Genomic DNA, 16217 nt, shown 5'->3' with positions numbered 1-16217 from the left:
CTTGAATTAATGACTTCATGTAACAAGAGCAGAGCTGATGAGTGCAGCCCATTGCAAAAACACCGTGTGCAAGGTGGCATCCATGGCCAGTGACCGCTATTGTAAGGGGCCGACCACATCCCCCCAGCCCCCCATCCAGGGGAAAAGTTTACATTAAAAAGAAGAAAAAAAACAACAAAAAAAAAACACACATTTTTGAATACACTACTTGCTGCATCCATGGACTACTGCTGGCAGGACGTAGGTATAAGGTGTATACTCCTGACTCCCTCGGCAAGAACAGCAGTAGCCATACACATTGGATGGCAGTAGGTTGATAACAGTCGAAGCAGCAATCACACGGTGAAGCACAGTATACATATTTTAATCCATATTGGCCACCACAGTCATTCAAACAGTCACTGAAAATAGTCAATGACACCGAGTGATGGAGAAAAGAGCTTTCCAAGACAAATAGTTTGGGGAGGAAATATATCTTTCGTATGAACAGACACATGAACTGTTGGGCAAAAAATTCAAGTGTTTCAATGCATATGGCAAAGCCCATACCACCCAACATTAGCATCCAAATATGCAGAACCCCTGGGTCCTGTCCCCGATGTACTCTGGAATACAGTGGCACGAGTCCACCATATTACACAGCTGCACCCAGATGCCACTATACAGCCCCATACATTCCCCCTAGAAACACTGCGGACACGTGATATACTCGCTGTACATTAAACGCAAGTGCAACTTCCTGCAGGACTCCCTGATGGGTTCGCCGAGGTCCTGCTATACAATATAACTGGCCATACACCATCTTGGCTATTATCCAGTGTAGGAAATGATGATGAAACGACCTGCCGATAAAGGGAGCCAGGAGCAGACAACCGAATTACAATATACAATTTAAAATCTCCCATGCCGCACGCCAATGTCTGTGGCCCAGACTGTCTCCTTGTGGCATAAACCTGCCCACCTCAGCTGCAGAGTACCACACCTGCCATGGAGCGCTTTCATCTCTCATGCATGTGCCAGAAGTTTATGGAATGGCACATGCGACGATGGCAACAACAAATCTGCTGATGAGAGGGACAGATCATCTGCACCAGTCTGCAAGCCTCCGCTACATGCATGGCAGATCAAAGCGGTAATCCGCAGCCAACATGGGGAGCTTCACGCCAAAGCCTCCAACCAGAAGAGGCGGTCTCGGATCAGACCGCAGACAGTCGCACGCGGCACAGCAGATTTTAAAAGTATGCTTTCAAAAAGGAAGAATTCAGGGAATTTCCTAACCAAGTAGAATTCCCTTGTCTGCTCCTGTAGTTGGTGTGGTAGGGTAGGTCCCCCTTGTACTGTGGCTGTAATTAGCAGTATATTCCCAGCAATTGCTGGTAATGTCTCTCCAGTACTATTCTAATATGGACATTGGAGGGGCATTGCCAAATGTCCGATCAGTGATAACAGACTTATCTTCCAAAAGTTACAGACTATATTATACAAGAAGAATGTGAGAAATCTGGTGGGACTGCTTACAAAGCCTCGGCTTCCATCCGGTTCCCTCCAACAATGACACAGTTGTGCATTGTTTTCAGCAGATCACATGTATTGTCGTTAGTTGGCAACACCAAGACTTGGCAGGTGAACTAAATGACAACCACCCCGATACATCACCTTCACATAACAGACAAAGCTCTGTTCACATGACTAAGGCCACTCTCACACATAATATTGGCAAAACGCTGTGATTTTAACATAGTTTTTGTGGCAAAATAGAGGAGACCGTGCTCGAAAATCACTGTGTTGGAAACTGCCGTGGTCGAGCGCAGGTCTGTGGGGCCCCATTGGAATCAAAGGATTAACCGCGGGATTTCCGCCGGGAATACACCCAGTGTGAACCCAGCCTAAATATATATAAAAATGCTTTTTACATTGGCACTACTGTCATAACAAGCTTTGCATACATTGATAAAGTTTTTTTTAATAATATACTATTTTTAAAAAGCCTCTGTGTACTTATCAGTCCCTTCTCCTCTGCCTTGCTTTATATACTGCTCATTCACTCTCAGTTGGCTGCTGTGCAGTAGTGATGAAGACCAATTAGTCTGATAGATCAGGCTGCTGCTGCTGTACATAGGTGTATATGGACAGGTGAGGCAGAGAGAGGCACACACACACAAACAGATGCTGCAGAAGACTTTAGTAAGTTTTCAATCTCTATTCCTCCAGTGCAGAGTTCACAGTTACACTGCTCAGTACTGCTGTATAGTCCACCATGCTGCTCTTGCTGCTTCTAAGGGTGTGCCACAGAGACAAAGAGGAGCAAGATCTCTTCTCTATGGTTGTTGTGTATGGGACTCTTGGAGCATAGTGGGCATGCACTATTTTCATATCACCACGGTTACATGTGGACACACTGATATATTGCACTGGCATATAATCATGGAGTCTACGGCTACTTGAGTACTTCATGTTTGTATGTGCTGGTACATGTTGATAGCACCACAAGCTGCAACATTTGTTTTATATGATATAACACTATTTGTTTGGAGTAAAGTTTACTAGTTTACTATGATCTTCTAATATTTTGGCTTGATTGTGTTTGTCATCAAGCATTCCATCATAGGTGGCATTTATGATATTTTTACCTGTGCCGGTGGTGTCCAGCATGCTGATATTATATTGATCATGTGCTGTATTTGTATTGTGATCTGTGATAGTGGTTATGGATATAGCAGAGCTCATTGTGCATATAACCATTATGGACTACCATGGCTACCTATGTGCATACCAACATCCACATTCTGCATATATTGGTGTCCAGTTATGCTGCCTGCAGTCACCTGAGCATTTTATATGTATATGCGGGCACAGGCCGGTAGTACTATAAATTGTAGAGTTTTGCTTATTTGATATGACTTTAGATTACTACTTTATAATGGGGTAAGCAAAAATGGCTACTAATTATTATTTAACATCTTAGCTTGAGTGTTTGTCACTAAACACCTCATGATGTGACTCATTTACATTGCATGTGTGCCCTAGGTCCCCACAACACACACATTGTAAAGGCATAACTTATATGTCCGCACCTGATGTTTGACAACATACGTGCATATGGTTGGGTGTTACCATTAAAGGGGTTGTCCCGCGCCGAAACGGTTTGTTTTTTTTTCATAGACCCCCCGTTCAGCGCGGGACAAACCCAAGGGACGTGATAAAAAAAAAATAATAATAATTTTACTTACCCGAATCCCGTCTCTGCAGCTTCTTTCTTCTTTGCAGCCAAGATGGCCGCCGGGATCTTCACCCACGATGCACCGCGGGTCTTCTCCCATGGTGAACTGTGGGCTCTGTGCGGTCCATTGCCGATTCCAGCCTCCTGATTGGCTGGAATCGGCACACGTGACAGGGCGGAGCTACGCGATGATGCGTAGAAGGGGGTGGAGCCAGAACGCCGCTCGTGCCGAGACCGAAGAGAAGGGAGAAGACCCTACTGCGCAAGCGCGTCTCATCGGGAGATTAGACGCTGAAATTAGACGGCACCATGGAGACGGGGACGCCAGCAACGGAGCAGGTAAGTGAATAACTTCTGTATGGCTCATATTTAATGCACGATGTATATTACAAAGTGCATTAATATGGCCATACAGAAGTGTATAGACCCACTTGCTGCCACGGGACAACCCCTTTAAGGCACAAACATTCACTTAATTACAACCCACCAAGAAATGTAAGGAACCTTATTTATTTTCAAGGAAGATTAGCTAAATGACCCCCAACGTATCATTAAATAATGAAGTGGAGGGCATGATGGGACACCAACTGCATAATAAAATGCATTAACCCTTTAGTGACCAAACTCCATAAATGGATGGCACTTTGTCCTGGGCTTTAAACACACACGATCGTAAGTTTACGGAACAAGTGTATGCTTCCAGCTGATAGGCTGATGGCATGTGCCTAGTATACTGCATTACACCACTGATGAAGTGCACTATGCTATTGATCCAACGATTGCATCTTCAAGTCCCCTTAAGTGGGGCAAAAAAAGAGTGTCCAAGATTCAAATAAGTTTGGTTAAAATAAAATACAATTTCCCCTACAAAATATCTAAACACAAAGCAAAAAAAAAAAAATAAATAAATAAATAAATAAACACATACTAAAAATAGCTGAACTCATAGGCTGGGTTCACACAGGGCGGATTTGCCGTGGAAATTCCGTCCGGGATTTCGCCGCGGCAAGTCCGCCTGCGGCCGCTAATCTCAGGATTGGCCAGCAATGTGGACGAGATTTCTCAGAAATCTCGTCCACACAGGACGGCCAATCCGCTGCGGTAAATCAGGCTGGTAAGTCAGAATATGCAGCATGTCCATTCTTTTTTCTTTCCGTTGCGGCCGCACTCTCCTTCCGGCGGAAATATCGCAGTTTTTGCTGCGGCCAAACCGCGAGATTTCCGGCGAAAATCCGCCCAGTGGGAACCCAGCAATAATGTTCCAAGCAGTTAAAATATTTAGTTATTTATCACACAAGAAAAACTATTTTTTTTAAAAGTCAGAATAACTATTTTTTTATCCATCAGACTAGCAAAAATGCAATAAAAAGTTATTTAAAAAGTAGCATGTTTGGTATAACTGAACAAAAAGTACTACACCTGCCACAAAGACCTCACAAAGCTCCATAGGTGGAAAAATAAAAAAAATTAAGTGTAAAGGCCTTTTTACATGGAGTGATGATCGCTCAAACGACAGTTGGTCATTAAGGAGCAAAATAGACCAGTCACTAAGGAGTTAATATATTTACAATGCTCTATGTAGCCTGCATTAAAATGCATCAAAGCCAAACATCACAATGTATGATAGTAAACATAATACATGTACCTTGTGGATTAAACACAAGGCAAATGGAAAAAAAAAACGCAAATTAGTTTTAATGACTAAGGGCAGGCTCACAGGAGCGGAATTTAATAGCATAATAAACTGTGAATGGAGTCAATGCAAGTACATCGATCCATTCACATCTGTGCATATACATTGCATCTAATACACGCAACATGTACTATTTTATTACTTATTATGCGTGATAGAGCCCCATTGTCCTCTATGGGCTCTTAAGCAATGTAATTGCATTTATTATGTGCAGCATTTATATGCAACATTGCCAAGTGTCAGAGCAAGAAATGTAAAAAAAACCAAAAACAAATTAAAAGAGTGCTGATCGACTTGCTCCATCGTTTATTACTATGAGCGTTTGCCGGTAACTTTGCATGCACTCATAGGGCAGTGATTGGAACAAGCGTTCAAAAGTACAATTGTTCACCCATTCATTGGTCCATGTAAACGGCAGTGAGTTGAAGAAAAACAAAAAACCATCCACTTACTACTAGAATGCATTCATGATAAAACCTCTGTGCCATGTAAAAAGGAAGAATACGAGTATTCTACAAGCCACCGTAAAACCACAACAAATAACATTGTGCAACTGTTTATGTGAAAGCAGCTTACGGAGCGCACAACAAAACAGGCATTTCTGTCATCGCAGCATCGACTTGTTAATTGCTGAGCGTCGTGTAAGGCATTCGGATGCCGTCAGTCACCGTGCAGAGCACCAAGCAGAGGTAACACGAGGAGTATACTTACTGCTCATGGAAGTCCAACATGGGTGGCTCAAACCGTATTGGCCTGCAGTTCCCTCTCTGTAAGGACACACTGTGGAAACAGAGAAAAGCCCGTAAAAAAAGGGAGGAAGGAAAGCCCATTGTGTCAGCAGAGAGCAGCGTGGTGTACTGGTAAGTTCCTGACACAATGACATGCCCACAGGACTGCACTCACTAGTGCTCTACAAGGGGGAACTTGACAAACTAGTTTGCTTAGAGCAGAAGTGCTGCGACTACTGAACCAACCCACTTGGTAACCCTGTTCATAGAAACCAGTGCCTGCGAGTTGTACCCATTCATCATGTCGCTCCGCTCAGACAGTCAACATACTAATATTTGTCAGACAAAGAGAAAGTTGCCATTAAGGAGCACAACTAATAATGTGCAAGTTAAATATTGGGGAGGATATGAGGACATTGGAAACACCACAGTTTAAAATGCAACATTGTAGATAGAGGAATAATACAGTAACCAAAGCAAGTGAAAGAATATATTGGGCCCCCTCATGGCAAACAAACAATATTCATAGAAGGTGGTATTCAGGAACGAAGGAGGGATTTGCCCACTTGGGCTACGGCCCATTCAGTAGGTGAGTGTCCAGCACCCACTTCAGATAAAACCCCTGCTTTATCTTCTGCATCACATGAAGAGCGGCATAAACCCTGCACAGATTTAATGCGGTCCATACCTAAGGCAGACTTCACATGGGCGAGTGCAAGATTAAACAATGGCTGATGCAAGGGCATGCCCAAACATAGGAAGGGAAAATAAAAAGTCGCTCATGTGTATGACCACATTCAAAAGAATGGGGGTCATATTTATGAGGCTTGCAATGCACAAATCTCGCACGATTTTCTCTGCCATGTGAAAATGGCCTAAAAGGAGAAGGTCATTACTCCTAGCTACGAGTAAGAGCCATCTGATTAGGGAAAGTGCCCAGAGCTTGCCTGATGCTTACAATAAAGCTCAAAATGTCTTAAGGCCGATTTAGACACAATAATAATCGCTCAAGCGACTTTTGAGAGATCATCATTGTGTCATTTACATCCAGCTGTTACCCCGCTCCGACTGCCCAGCTGTTATACAGCCGATCGCTAGGAGCGGAGGATGCAGAAGACAAGCGGGATGGCCCCGCTCGTCTTCTGCATCCAGCTGTCCCCCCACTCCGAGCGCCCGGCTGTTATACAGCCGATCGCTCCGAGCGGAGAATGCAGAATATAGGCGGCGTGTCCCTGCTTGTCTTCTGCATCCAGCTGTCCCCCCACTCCGAGCGCCCGGCTGTTATACAGCCGAGCGCTCTGAGCGGAGGATGCAGAATATAGGCGGCGTGTCCCCGCTTGTCTTCTGCATCCAGATGTTTTCTGCACGGAGCGCCCGGCTGTTATACAGCCGAGCGCTCCGTGCCGGGTATGGACCGCTCTGTTCTTCATATCCAGCCTGTTATCAACAATGAGCAACAGCTTAACGAAAACTGTACGATGTCAGTGCAGTTACACACAACGAATTTTGAGCGATAATCGTTGTGTGTCTAAATGGGCCTTTAGTATTACAAAAGAAAAAAAAAAAAACACCACTTGGAGTTTCTACCCCACCTCTTTTTGTATCGATAAAAATATTATTTATAATATATATATATATATATATATATATATATATATATATATATATATATATATATATAATTTTTCTTTAATTGAATATAGCAAGAAAAAAAGTCACTGCTGTTCAGCCAGCATCATGATCGCTTTCATTCTTTACAATGGGTTATACTTCCTTTTCATAATAGCGTGACTACCCCAAGATTTGATGATCTTGTTGAGTTTTCCATTTGAAAAACATTACAATTAAAAACAAATGAAGCTGTCAAAATTGTTTAGTTTTTTTTTTTTTTTTTTTTTAAATCGGATAATTTTTATTGAAGCCACTTTTATTTTTATTAAGGCTGAATGCACACAGGCGGAAATTCCGCACAGAATTTCTGCTGATACACGCTGCCATAGGATTGCATTGGTTTATGCAATCCTATGCAGACAGCCACAATTTGACCGTGTGAAAACTCACGCAGTAACAAAATCAAGGCATGTCCTATTTCAATGCGAGCCTGGTGCGGCTGTGAACCAGCCGGCACATCGCAGAGCAGGAAGAGAAGACGCCGGACGGGTAAGCGAGAGGTCAATGCAGGGGCACAGGTCGCATCCTGCTGTGAGAATCTCGCAGTCGGAATCAGACCCGGCCGTCTGTATTCACCCTACAGTAGGAATGTTTCTTTAATTTACAGGGGTTGTGTAACAACCAACCAGCTTGTGTAAGCCCGGCCTAAAAATATGACCAAAAAAAACAAAAAAAAAAAAAACTATCTGATATTTATTTTAGTTTTCGGGCCTTGTTGAAAAAAGGTCAAAAACCCAGACAACCCCTTTACAAGCATTTCTCTCACTACAACTAATTTAGTGAATCTTACAGCTATAGCTCCTGAGAATCCTGCAACCTGAAGTGAATATATGGGCAATCCTGAATATGGCATCCCATTCTACGACATCCAGTATGACCTGACTGTTATGAGGTACCGTATATACTCGAGTATTAGCCAACCCGAGTATAAGCCGAGACAATAAGTTGCACCACAAAAAAACTGGTAAAACTAATTGACTCGAGTATAAGCCGAGCTATACTCGAGTATATACTAGGTTAAAAAAAAACCCCGCCATACTCCCGTCCCAGCCGGGATCTGTGTCTGTGCGACATGCTGCTTGAATTCTCCCCACTGTCATCCCCCACCGTCCTCTCTGCTTGGCTCTGTCAGTGCTGTGTAAGTAAGCGCTGTGATTGGATTGAGCGCCAGCCAATCACAACCGGCGCTCGATCCAATCACAGCACTTACTTACACAGCACTGATGGCAGGGGATTTGAAAGCCGAGCAGGCAGATGACAGCGGGGAGAATTCTAAAGCAGCTTGATTGGCTGGGTACGATCGATCACTGGCTGTGATTGGCTGACGCTTGCTCCAATCACAGCTCCTACTTACACAGCGCTGATGGTGGGGGATGACAGAGCCGAGCAAAGAGAACGGCGGGGGATGACAGCAGAGAGAATTCAAACAGCCGGACGCAGCGCTGCCGGAGACACAGACGCCGGCTGGGCGGTGAGTATGGGGGTTTTCTTTAAGCCTTCCCTGACTCGAGTATAAGCCAAGGGGGGCTTTTTCAGCACAAAAAAAAATGTGCTGAAAAACTAGGCTTATACTCGAGTACATACAGTAATTTCCATAAGAAGCTGAAAGTTTGTGCAGTGCATACATCAAGGGGGAAGCATCTCCCATGTACGGTCAGCTTTAATAAAGTAATCATCTTACTACTACTATTTTTTCACAGCTCATTTTCCAACACTTCCAGTTGCCTACAACCAAACAATTGTTATGATAGTATCTCCAGCAACCAGTGTGTCAAATGACTCTGCTGGATTCACAGCAGAGAATGGCTTGGCATGGAGCAGCCTATCTGATTCCCCCTGTCAGCCTGCAGCATTAGTCAGTATAGGTGGAGAATCTAGTCACTAATCAGAACATACACTCACCAGTGTTAACACTCCTGCAGCCAGTGTGACTGTAGAATCTGCAAACATTACATGCTGGATAAGAAAATAACTGTAAAATGTCTTATGACCCAAAGTCAACAAACTAAATCACTTGGTAAACTACATATGCTTCCATTTCTTGGAATCCATACAAGCAGCAGCCAAGAGGAGTATGTTTGCTCAAGGCTAGTAGAGAACAGGATTATGTTTCCATATTACATTAGGTAATGATCATATGATGATTGTACACAAGCCAGGTAGGAGGCCTGAAGAGTGCGCACCTGTGCCTGCATGTCAGACAACTCTGCCCCTTTACATCAGCAACTCAAACTCACCAAGGGGCGGCCAAAACCTAATCGGGATTATAGATAAAAATATTTAAAAATTCTCTGCATAACAACCTCATGGATCCCACTGGCTTATATCAGGGCTTTTTTTTCCCCTAAACGGCTATCAAAAGACAGCAGGCGCCTGCCTGGACAAGTGTATCAGTAGGAAAGGCAGCACGCAGGATCTTCGTCCATAAATTAAGCAAAGTCAGGTTAAAATAACCTCCCAAACTTTATTGCATAAAAGAATGGCATCTCCAGCAGCGACGTTTCGGCCAATAATTCTATGGCCTTGACTGTTTTTTTTTCACTGCAGGGGTCTATGGGACTTGTAATGTTAAAATTGCGATCGAGCAAAATCGCAATTTTGAGCGATCACGATTTTAACATTACAAGTCCCATAGACCCCTGCAGAAAAAAAAACCGCTGCGAATTTCGCAGTGAAAAAAAACTGTAGTGGGTAGTCACCCTAAGGGCTCCCACCCACTAGCGTTTTTTTACTGCGAAATTCGCAGCGGTTTTTTTTTTCTGCAGGGGTCTTTGGGCTAGGGGAGTTGTAAAGCTAAAAATCGCGATTGCGCAAAATCGCGATTTCGCGGTAAATCGCGATTTTGCGCGATCGCGATTTTAACAATACAAGTCCCATAGACCCCCTGTAGAAAAAAAAACGTGCGAAAAAATGTAGAAAAAGTATTTTTAAAGTTGCTAATTGGTTTAACAGCAGCTACAACACCACATTTCTTGCCTCCGTGATCCCAAAAAGTGTAAAGAATCCCTCTTTAAACACAAACACTGGTACTGTTCTGGAGTGCTTGTAAGACAAGGCTGTATTCCTAATCGCTCCTCTAGAACTTGCTCTCAAGATCCTGAAGCAGGATGAGCAGGAGGGTAGAGGAAAGAGTGCCAGGGAGAATAGTCATGAGGGGAATGAATGTCATTCCAGGATTAGCACAGCCTGACACGTTCCTCTGACTGCCAAGGGGATGTCTGATCCAGCAAGGAGGGGAATAGGAGCGCAGGGCAGGCTGGACAGGTCCTGGTAGTGGGGAATAGACAGGACAATCTGCCACAAAGATCAGGATAGAGTGGTGTGTTGTCTTCCTGGCACTTGAGTTTGACACATCGCAAATTGAGTTGACAGATTACTGGGAGGGCCTGGTGAGCACCCAGCAGTCATGGTACACATTGGCACAAATGAAATAGTTAGATGTAGCTGAAGGTTTTTAAAAACAATTTCAGGGAGGGTGCAGCCGTGCTGGGGAAGAAGATGTCGGTACGGATGTATCTTGTCTCCACCACAAGTATGGGTGGAAACATAGTGAAGGCTGTATCTGCCCAGTGTACGCCCACAAAATGATGATTGGCTGTCTGCAGGAAGGTCCAAGCAGCGTGTGGATGTACTTTTGGCTGGGATGGAAGGTTAGGGTTAGTTTCAGTGTTAGGCTTACATTATTAGCTGGAAATACTTGCATGTAACACTGAAACTAACCCTAATCCTCCATCCCAGTCATAACTATATGCCATGCTGCTAGCCTCCGATCACTGACCCCCTGCCGCCTCCATACCCTGGCTCTGCCGGCTCCTCTCACTCACCCCCTGCTGCCTTCTGTCACTGGCCACCAGCGCTGTAGCAGTTAACCGCTGCCGGCTGTCAATCACACCCTTGCTGGTACTTCAGCGGTTAACCGCTACAGCGTCCTGTCACTCACCCTGGGCTGGCAAACTTCTTCCTGCTAGCAAAGTGGTGGGTCGCAGGACCTGAGGGGGAGCGAGTGGTGCAGCCAATCACGGACTGGGGGCATGGCCTGGCTTTCAAACAGCCTTACCCTTGTCGACACCCACCACTTCCAGTGTTGACAAGGTACAATAGTACCAAAGAGGTCTATAAGGTTGGAGGAGTGTTTAAACTAGGGACTGGGGAGTGGTAATAACCAGAGAAAAAGTACCAGATGACTGCCTACACAATCTTCTCCTCTAAGTAATGAGAATGGGAGTGGAGCAGTGAGAAGGGTTAGTACAGTTAGAACTGGCAGAACAGTTAGTAGGGATACACTTAAAATAAATAAAATAAACAAAAACTTCTAAACTGTGACTAATGTTAGACATCTGAAGAGTAAGGTTGGTGAACTGGAAGGAACAGTGTCTGAGGAAAACTATGACATAGTAGGAATAACAGAGACCTGGTTGGACGAAAGCTGTGACCAAAGGGTTATAATTTACTCAGAAGGGATCGCATTAAAAAAATATAAATAAATAAATATAAAAAAAAAAAACACTTACAATGCATGCATTTCTTACCTTTACATAAAAGGAAAAAACTAAATCCTCAAAAGGATATAGTTTGCTATAGGCCACCAAATGTAACAGAAGTCACTGCACATCTATTACTAAGGCAAATAAATGAAGTGATAAATCACAATGAGGTGATTATTATGGGGGGACTTTAACGATCTGGATATAAACTGGAGAGCTGAAACCTGCAAATCTCATAAAGGAAGACACCGAGCACTGTGAGCTTGATTGCTATTTGCCAGAGAACACTGGAAATTGACAGGTTGCCATTGGTGCCCGTTCTCTTCATAGAGGAGAGTAGTTTCAACACTGAGCACCAAGTATATGAAAGTCTGAAGACGTTAGGCTGCTTGCATCATCCTCCAGTGTGACCAGTTTGGCTGTGGGCTAGCGATAGTCTGGGGAGGCATATCCTTGGAGGGTCAGACAATCCTCTACGTGATAGGCACTGCAATGAAATTCTCAAGGCCACTGTCAGTCCTTACAATAGTACAGTGGCAATAGGATTACAATCTACAAAGTTATTCACAAAAGTGAAAACTTTAAAGGGAACCCATCATGTTTCCCACAGCACCATGAACTAAGTTAGGCTAACTTCACAGAAGCGAGCGCAATATGGGGCCGTGAATCCCGCCCCCATATCGTGCTCCCCACCATGAGAATTCCGACGGTGCAAGGAGTTTTCATGACAAAACAGACTCCCATTACTTTGGGGATAAAGGGATTTCTCCATTTTCAATGGGAGACCTTGCATCGCGTGCACCTAGCACGTGGTACGATGCTGCTGCCAGACCCATTAAAAACAATGAGCGACGCAATACGAGAGCACGCACGCACACACGCACGCACAAGGAGGAACATGCCACGATTTGTTTCCCGCATAGCATCACCATGCGTAAAAACATTGCTTACATGTATGACCCATTTCAAAAGAATAGGGGGTCATATTTGGGCGTTTGCAATGCACCAATGTCACGCAATTTTATCACTCGTGTGAGGCCGGGCTTATGGTGCTGTTAGGGGACATGACAGGGAGCCGGGTGTATTTTTTTATATGGTGAGACCTCCAGGTTTTACAGGTGCACGCCCTCCCCAAAGTCTTAAGAGGAAAAAAAAAAAGGATTTGCAGACATAAAACCCACTAATGGCGATGGACTTATATATAAGCCAGTTTATTTAACCACTTCACTCTTAAAAAGGTCAGTACACAGTTTGTTTTCCTTGATAATCTGTTAATCTTGGAAGCAATCTCCTAGGAGTGACCTTAGATGAAATATACTACAGGCCAGGGGTGGGGGCAACATCTCACATAATAGCACTAATGGTACATTCATACATAGCGGATATTGCTATGGATCCACACAAAATCTGGAACGTATTTTGAGCTATGCATTTTGGTGCACATTTCAATGTGGTTTTTGACACAAATTGACACAGATTTTGGTATGGATTTTCTGCTCTAGTTACCCTTTCACTGACCTCACTCCAGTATAAACTCACCCTAGGCTTATACCCGAGTCAACAAGTTTTCCCAGTTTTTTGGGGTAAAACTTGGTGCCTCAGCTTATACTCCAGTATATACGGTATGCAAGTAGCTATTTTTACAAAGTGTTTTTTTTTCTGTGTTTCTAACAGATATTTGTGTGGGGACTCACAAGACAATGAGGACCCTTGACAAGGGCTTGTGAGTTTGTGTATTTTGGCCAAAATATTGCCCAATACCTCGTATTTAATTGAGAATTATTGAAACGCATCAGTAACATGCACTGCTGCTTTGAACGCTGGGGGTGCCCAAGGTGCCAGTGCGGTTCACCTATGAAGTGCAGGGCAGCCCGCTGGTTTGAAATATGGCGTTATTAATAGGGTGTAAACCTGCATGGTGCACTACACATGCATCCTTGGTATGTTTTACCTATGCGCAAGCATGGTACTAGGCAACGCCCTCTCCATATGGGGAGGATATGCGAGTGCTTGTCTAGCCATACCTTGCACCTCCTTGAAGCAGTTTGGCTGTCAGCATGCTGAGGGATGTAGTGTATTACCTACACCCCCCATGTTGGCACAATAGTAAGTATATAGCCATTTTCTGTGGGTTTTGCTGATCAAAACACCGGCAACATTTTCCATGCATATTGTCATTGCTAATTTTAAAATATGAAGCATATGGTTTCTGCAGAGTTTCAACACGGATTTCATCCATTACAAGGCATAAGGCCTCATGTCCACAAACGGATCAGTAAGACGCTGAGGGTGTCCCCATAGTGTTTTACCAATGTTTGTAATATCGGGTCTGCAGGCAGAGACCACGTATGGCTGCGAGTATACTACACGCGGACATGCGGAGCGTGACTTAATTCTTTTTTAAACACCCCTGCTCTGTTTCAGAGCAGGGTTGCGTAGAAAAACGGCGTGCATATGCAATGTACTATGGACAGTGTTTGCATATGCTTTCTACACATAAGTAAGGGGCTGACACTGCGTGGTACGCTGAGAAATAGAGCATGCTGCGATCTATTTTTTGTGAGTATTGACACGCAGTGTCTACATGCACATGGATCAGTGAAAGTCCACTGACTTTCATTAACCACGTACCACGCGGCCTTGCAAAACACATGTAATATGTGGTGAAAACATGATAGTTTAGATGAGCCCTAACGTGAAATCTACTTCCAGCGCTTTTTCTTCCATCAAAAGCTGGGCGGAAATTGAACGGACCGGATTATAGTCAATGGAGTCCCTTCGGCGCTGTTCTGTTCCGCCCTAATCCATAGAATCCTAGAATGGTAGAGTTGAAAAGGACCTCCAGGGTCATCTGGTCCAACCCCCTGCTCAGTGCAGGATTTACTAAATCATCCCAGACGGATTCCAGTTTCACTCACTGATCACCCTCACTGTCAGAAAGTTTTTTCTAATATCTAATTTGTGTCTCCTCTCTTTTAGTTTCATCCCATTAGTTATAATCTTTCCTTGTGCAGATGAGAATAGGGCTGATCCCTCTACACTGTGACAGCCCTTCAGATATTTGTAGACCGCTATTAAGTCTTCTCTCAGCCTTCTTTTTTTGCAAGCTAAACATTCCCAGATCCTTTAACCGTTCCTCATAAGACAGGATTTGCAGACCGCTCACCATCTTGGTAACTCTTTTCTGAACTTGTTCCAGTTTGTCTATATCTTTTTTAAAGTGGGGTGCCCAGAACTGGACACAGTATTCCAGATGAGGTCTGACCAAGGCTGCCTGGTCACAAGCGTTGCGATATCTCTCGGCGAATCTCCGCCTTGGGAGCTGCCACCAGGCAGCAGGAGCCAGCTGACGGATCTGATAGATAGGCTATCTGCGGAGAATCATGGCAATTCGCAGCATGCTGCGATTTGCCGGCCACGAGCAGAGAATCGCTATTATTCTCCGCTCGTGGACAGGGGTGTTGCGCTTTCCATAGCAACGCTATGGAAAGCGGATTATCGCCATGGGGAATGCTGTGGAAATTCGCCCGTGGACAGGCAGCCTAAGAAAGAGTAGAGGGGGATAATCACCTCACGCAGTGATAGGCAGTCACATAGAGCATGCTGCGATGTTTACACCCTAATGTGAATAGATCAATGAAAGTCCATGGACATTCATTGACTCCATTCACCACATATCACAGTCGTGCATCGTGTGTGTAATATGCACCTAAATCACTACACATACCTATGGCACCCTTATACAAGCTATATTTGTGTGCAAGTATAATACTAAGCAGCCACCTCCAAAATATAATGGTATAATCAGTATTTTGCACATTATCCCCCATATAGCATTTTGGCTTCTGCATGCTGCAGGGAACGGGTGCTTGTACCTGCCCATGTATTTGTACGGGTATGGCCACTCTTCAGTGATCTTAGTGTAGACTTGATCCCTTTTCTCAGTGATTTATTAGCGCTTATTGTTAAATGTACACACAGAAAATTCATGGATTTGTAATGTTTTTGTTGCTAGTTGTGCATGCAGCAGAGGAGACACTGGATGCAAGGGTTTCTCTTTTTTGTCTGTCACTTCATGACAATTTACCGGTAGTAACCATTTGTGATTGTTATTTACCTGGGAGGTTATGTAGGAGGTCCATTACTTGATTTACTGAAAAAAATCTAAGAGAATATTCATACGGGTAATTAAAAACGGTCATGTCTAAAACAGAAGTTTGAAAATGTTCAATAAAACCATTTAATTTAAAAAAAAAAAAAAAAAAAAAAAAACTGTCAGATCTCATTCATCATTCCAGCACGGATTTTCATACAGCAGATTTTCCACCGTGGATCTTCATGCAGATCCGCGCACCGAGTTGCCCCATTGACGGGAGCTAAAATCTGAATGTTGACACCCAATGTGATTTCCAAGCCAAGAA

At 43.9% G+C, this 16217-nt stretch overlaps 1 protein-coding gene across 3 annotated transcripts in view; it reads right to left on the bottom strand.

Annotated features, from left to right (window-relative positions):
• The window catches only part of TMEM131 (transmembrane protein 131), a 130434-nt gene that overhangs the window by 65849 nt on the left and 48368 nt on the right, over window positions 1-16217 (bottom strand). For all 3 annotated transcript variants that reach the window (XM_066579216.1, XM_066579224.1, XM_066579232.1), the window contains exon 4: window positions 5625-5693. In XM_066579216.1, coding sequence (XP_066435313.1) covers window positions 5625-5693 — 69 coding nt within the window. The remainder of the gene's footprint in view (window positions 1-5624; window positions 5694-16217) is intronic.

Source organism: Eleutherodactylus coqui, chromosome 1 (assembly GCF_035609145.1).
Source record: "Eleutherodactylus coqui strain aEleCoq1 chromosome 1, aEleCoq1.hap1, whole genome shotgun sequence".
NCBI classification, from domain to species: domain Eukaryota; kingdom Metazoa; phylum Chordata; class Amphibia; order Anura; family Eleutherodactylidae; genus Eleutherodactylus; species Eleutherodactylus coqui.
This window is presented reverse-complemented; position numbering and strand designations above follow the sequence as displayed.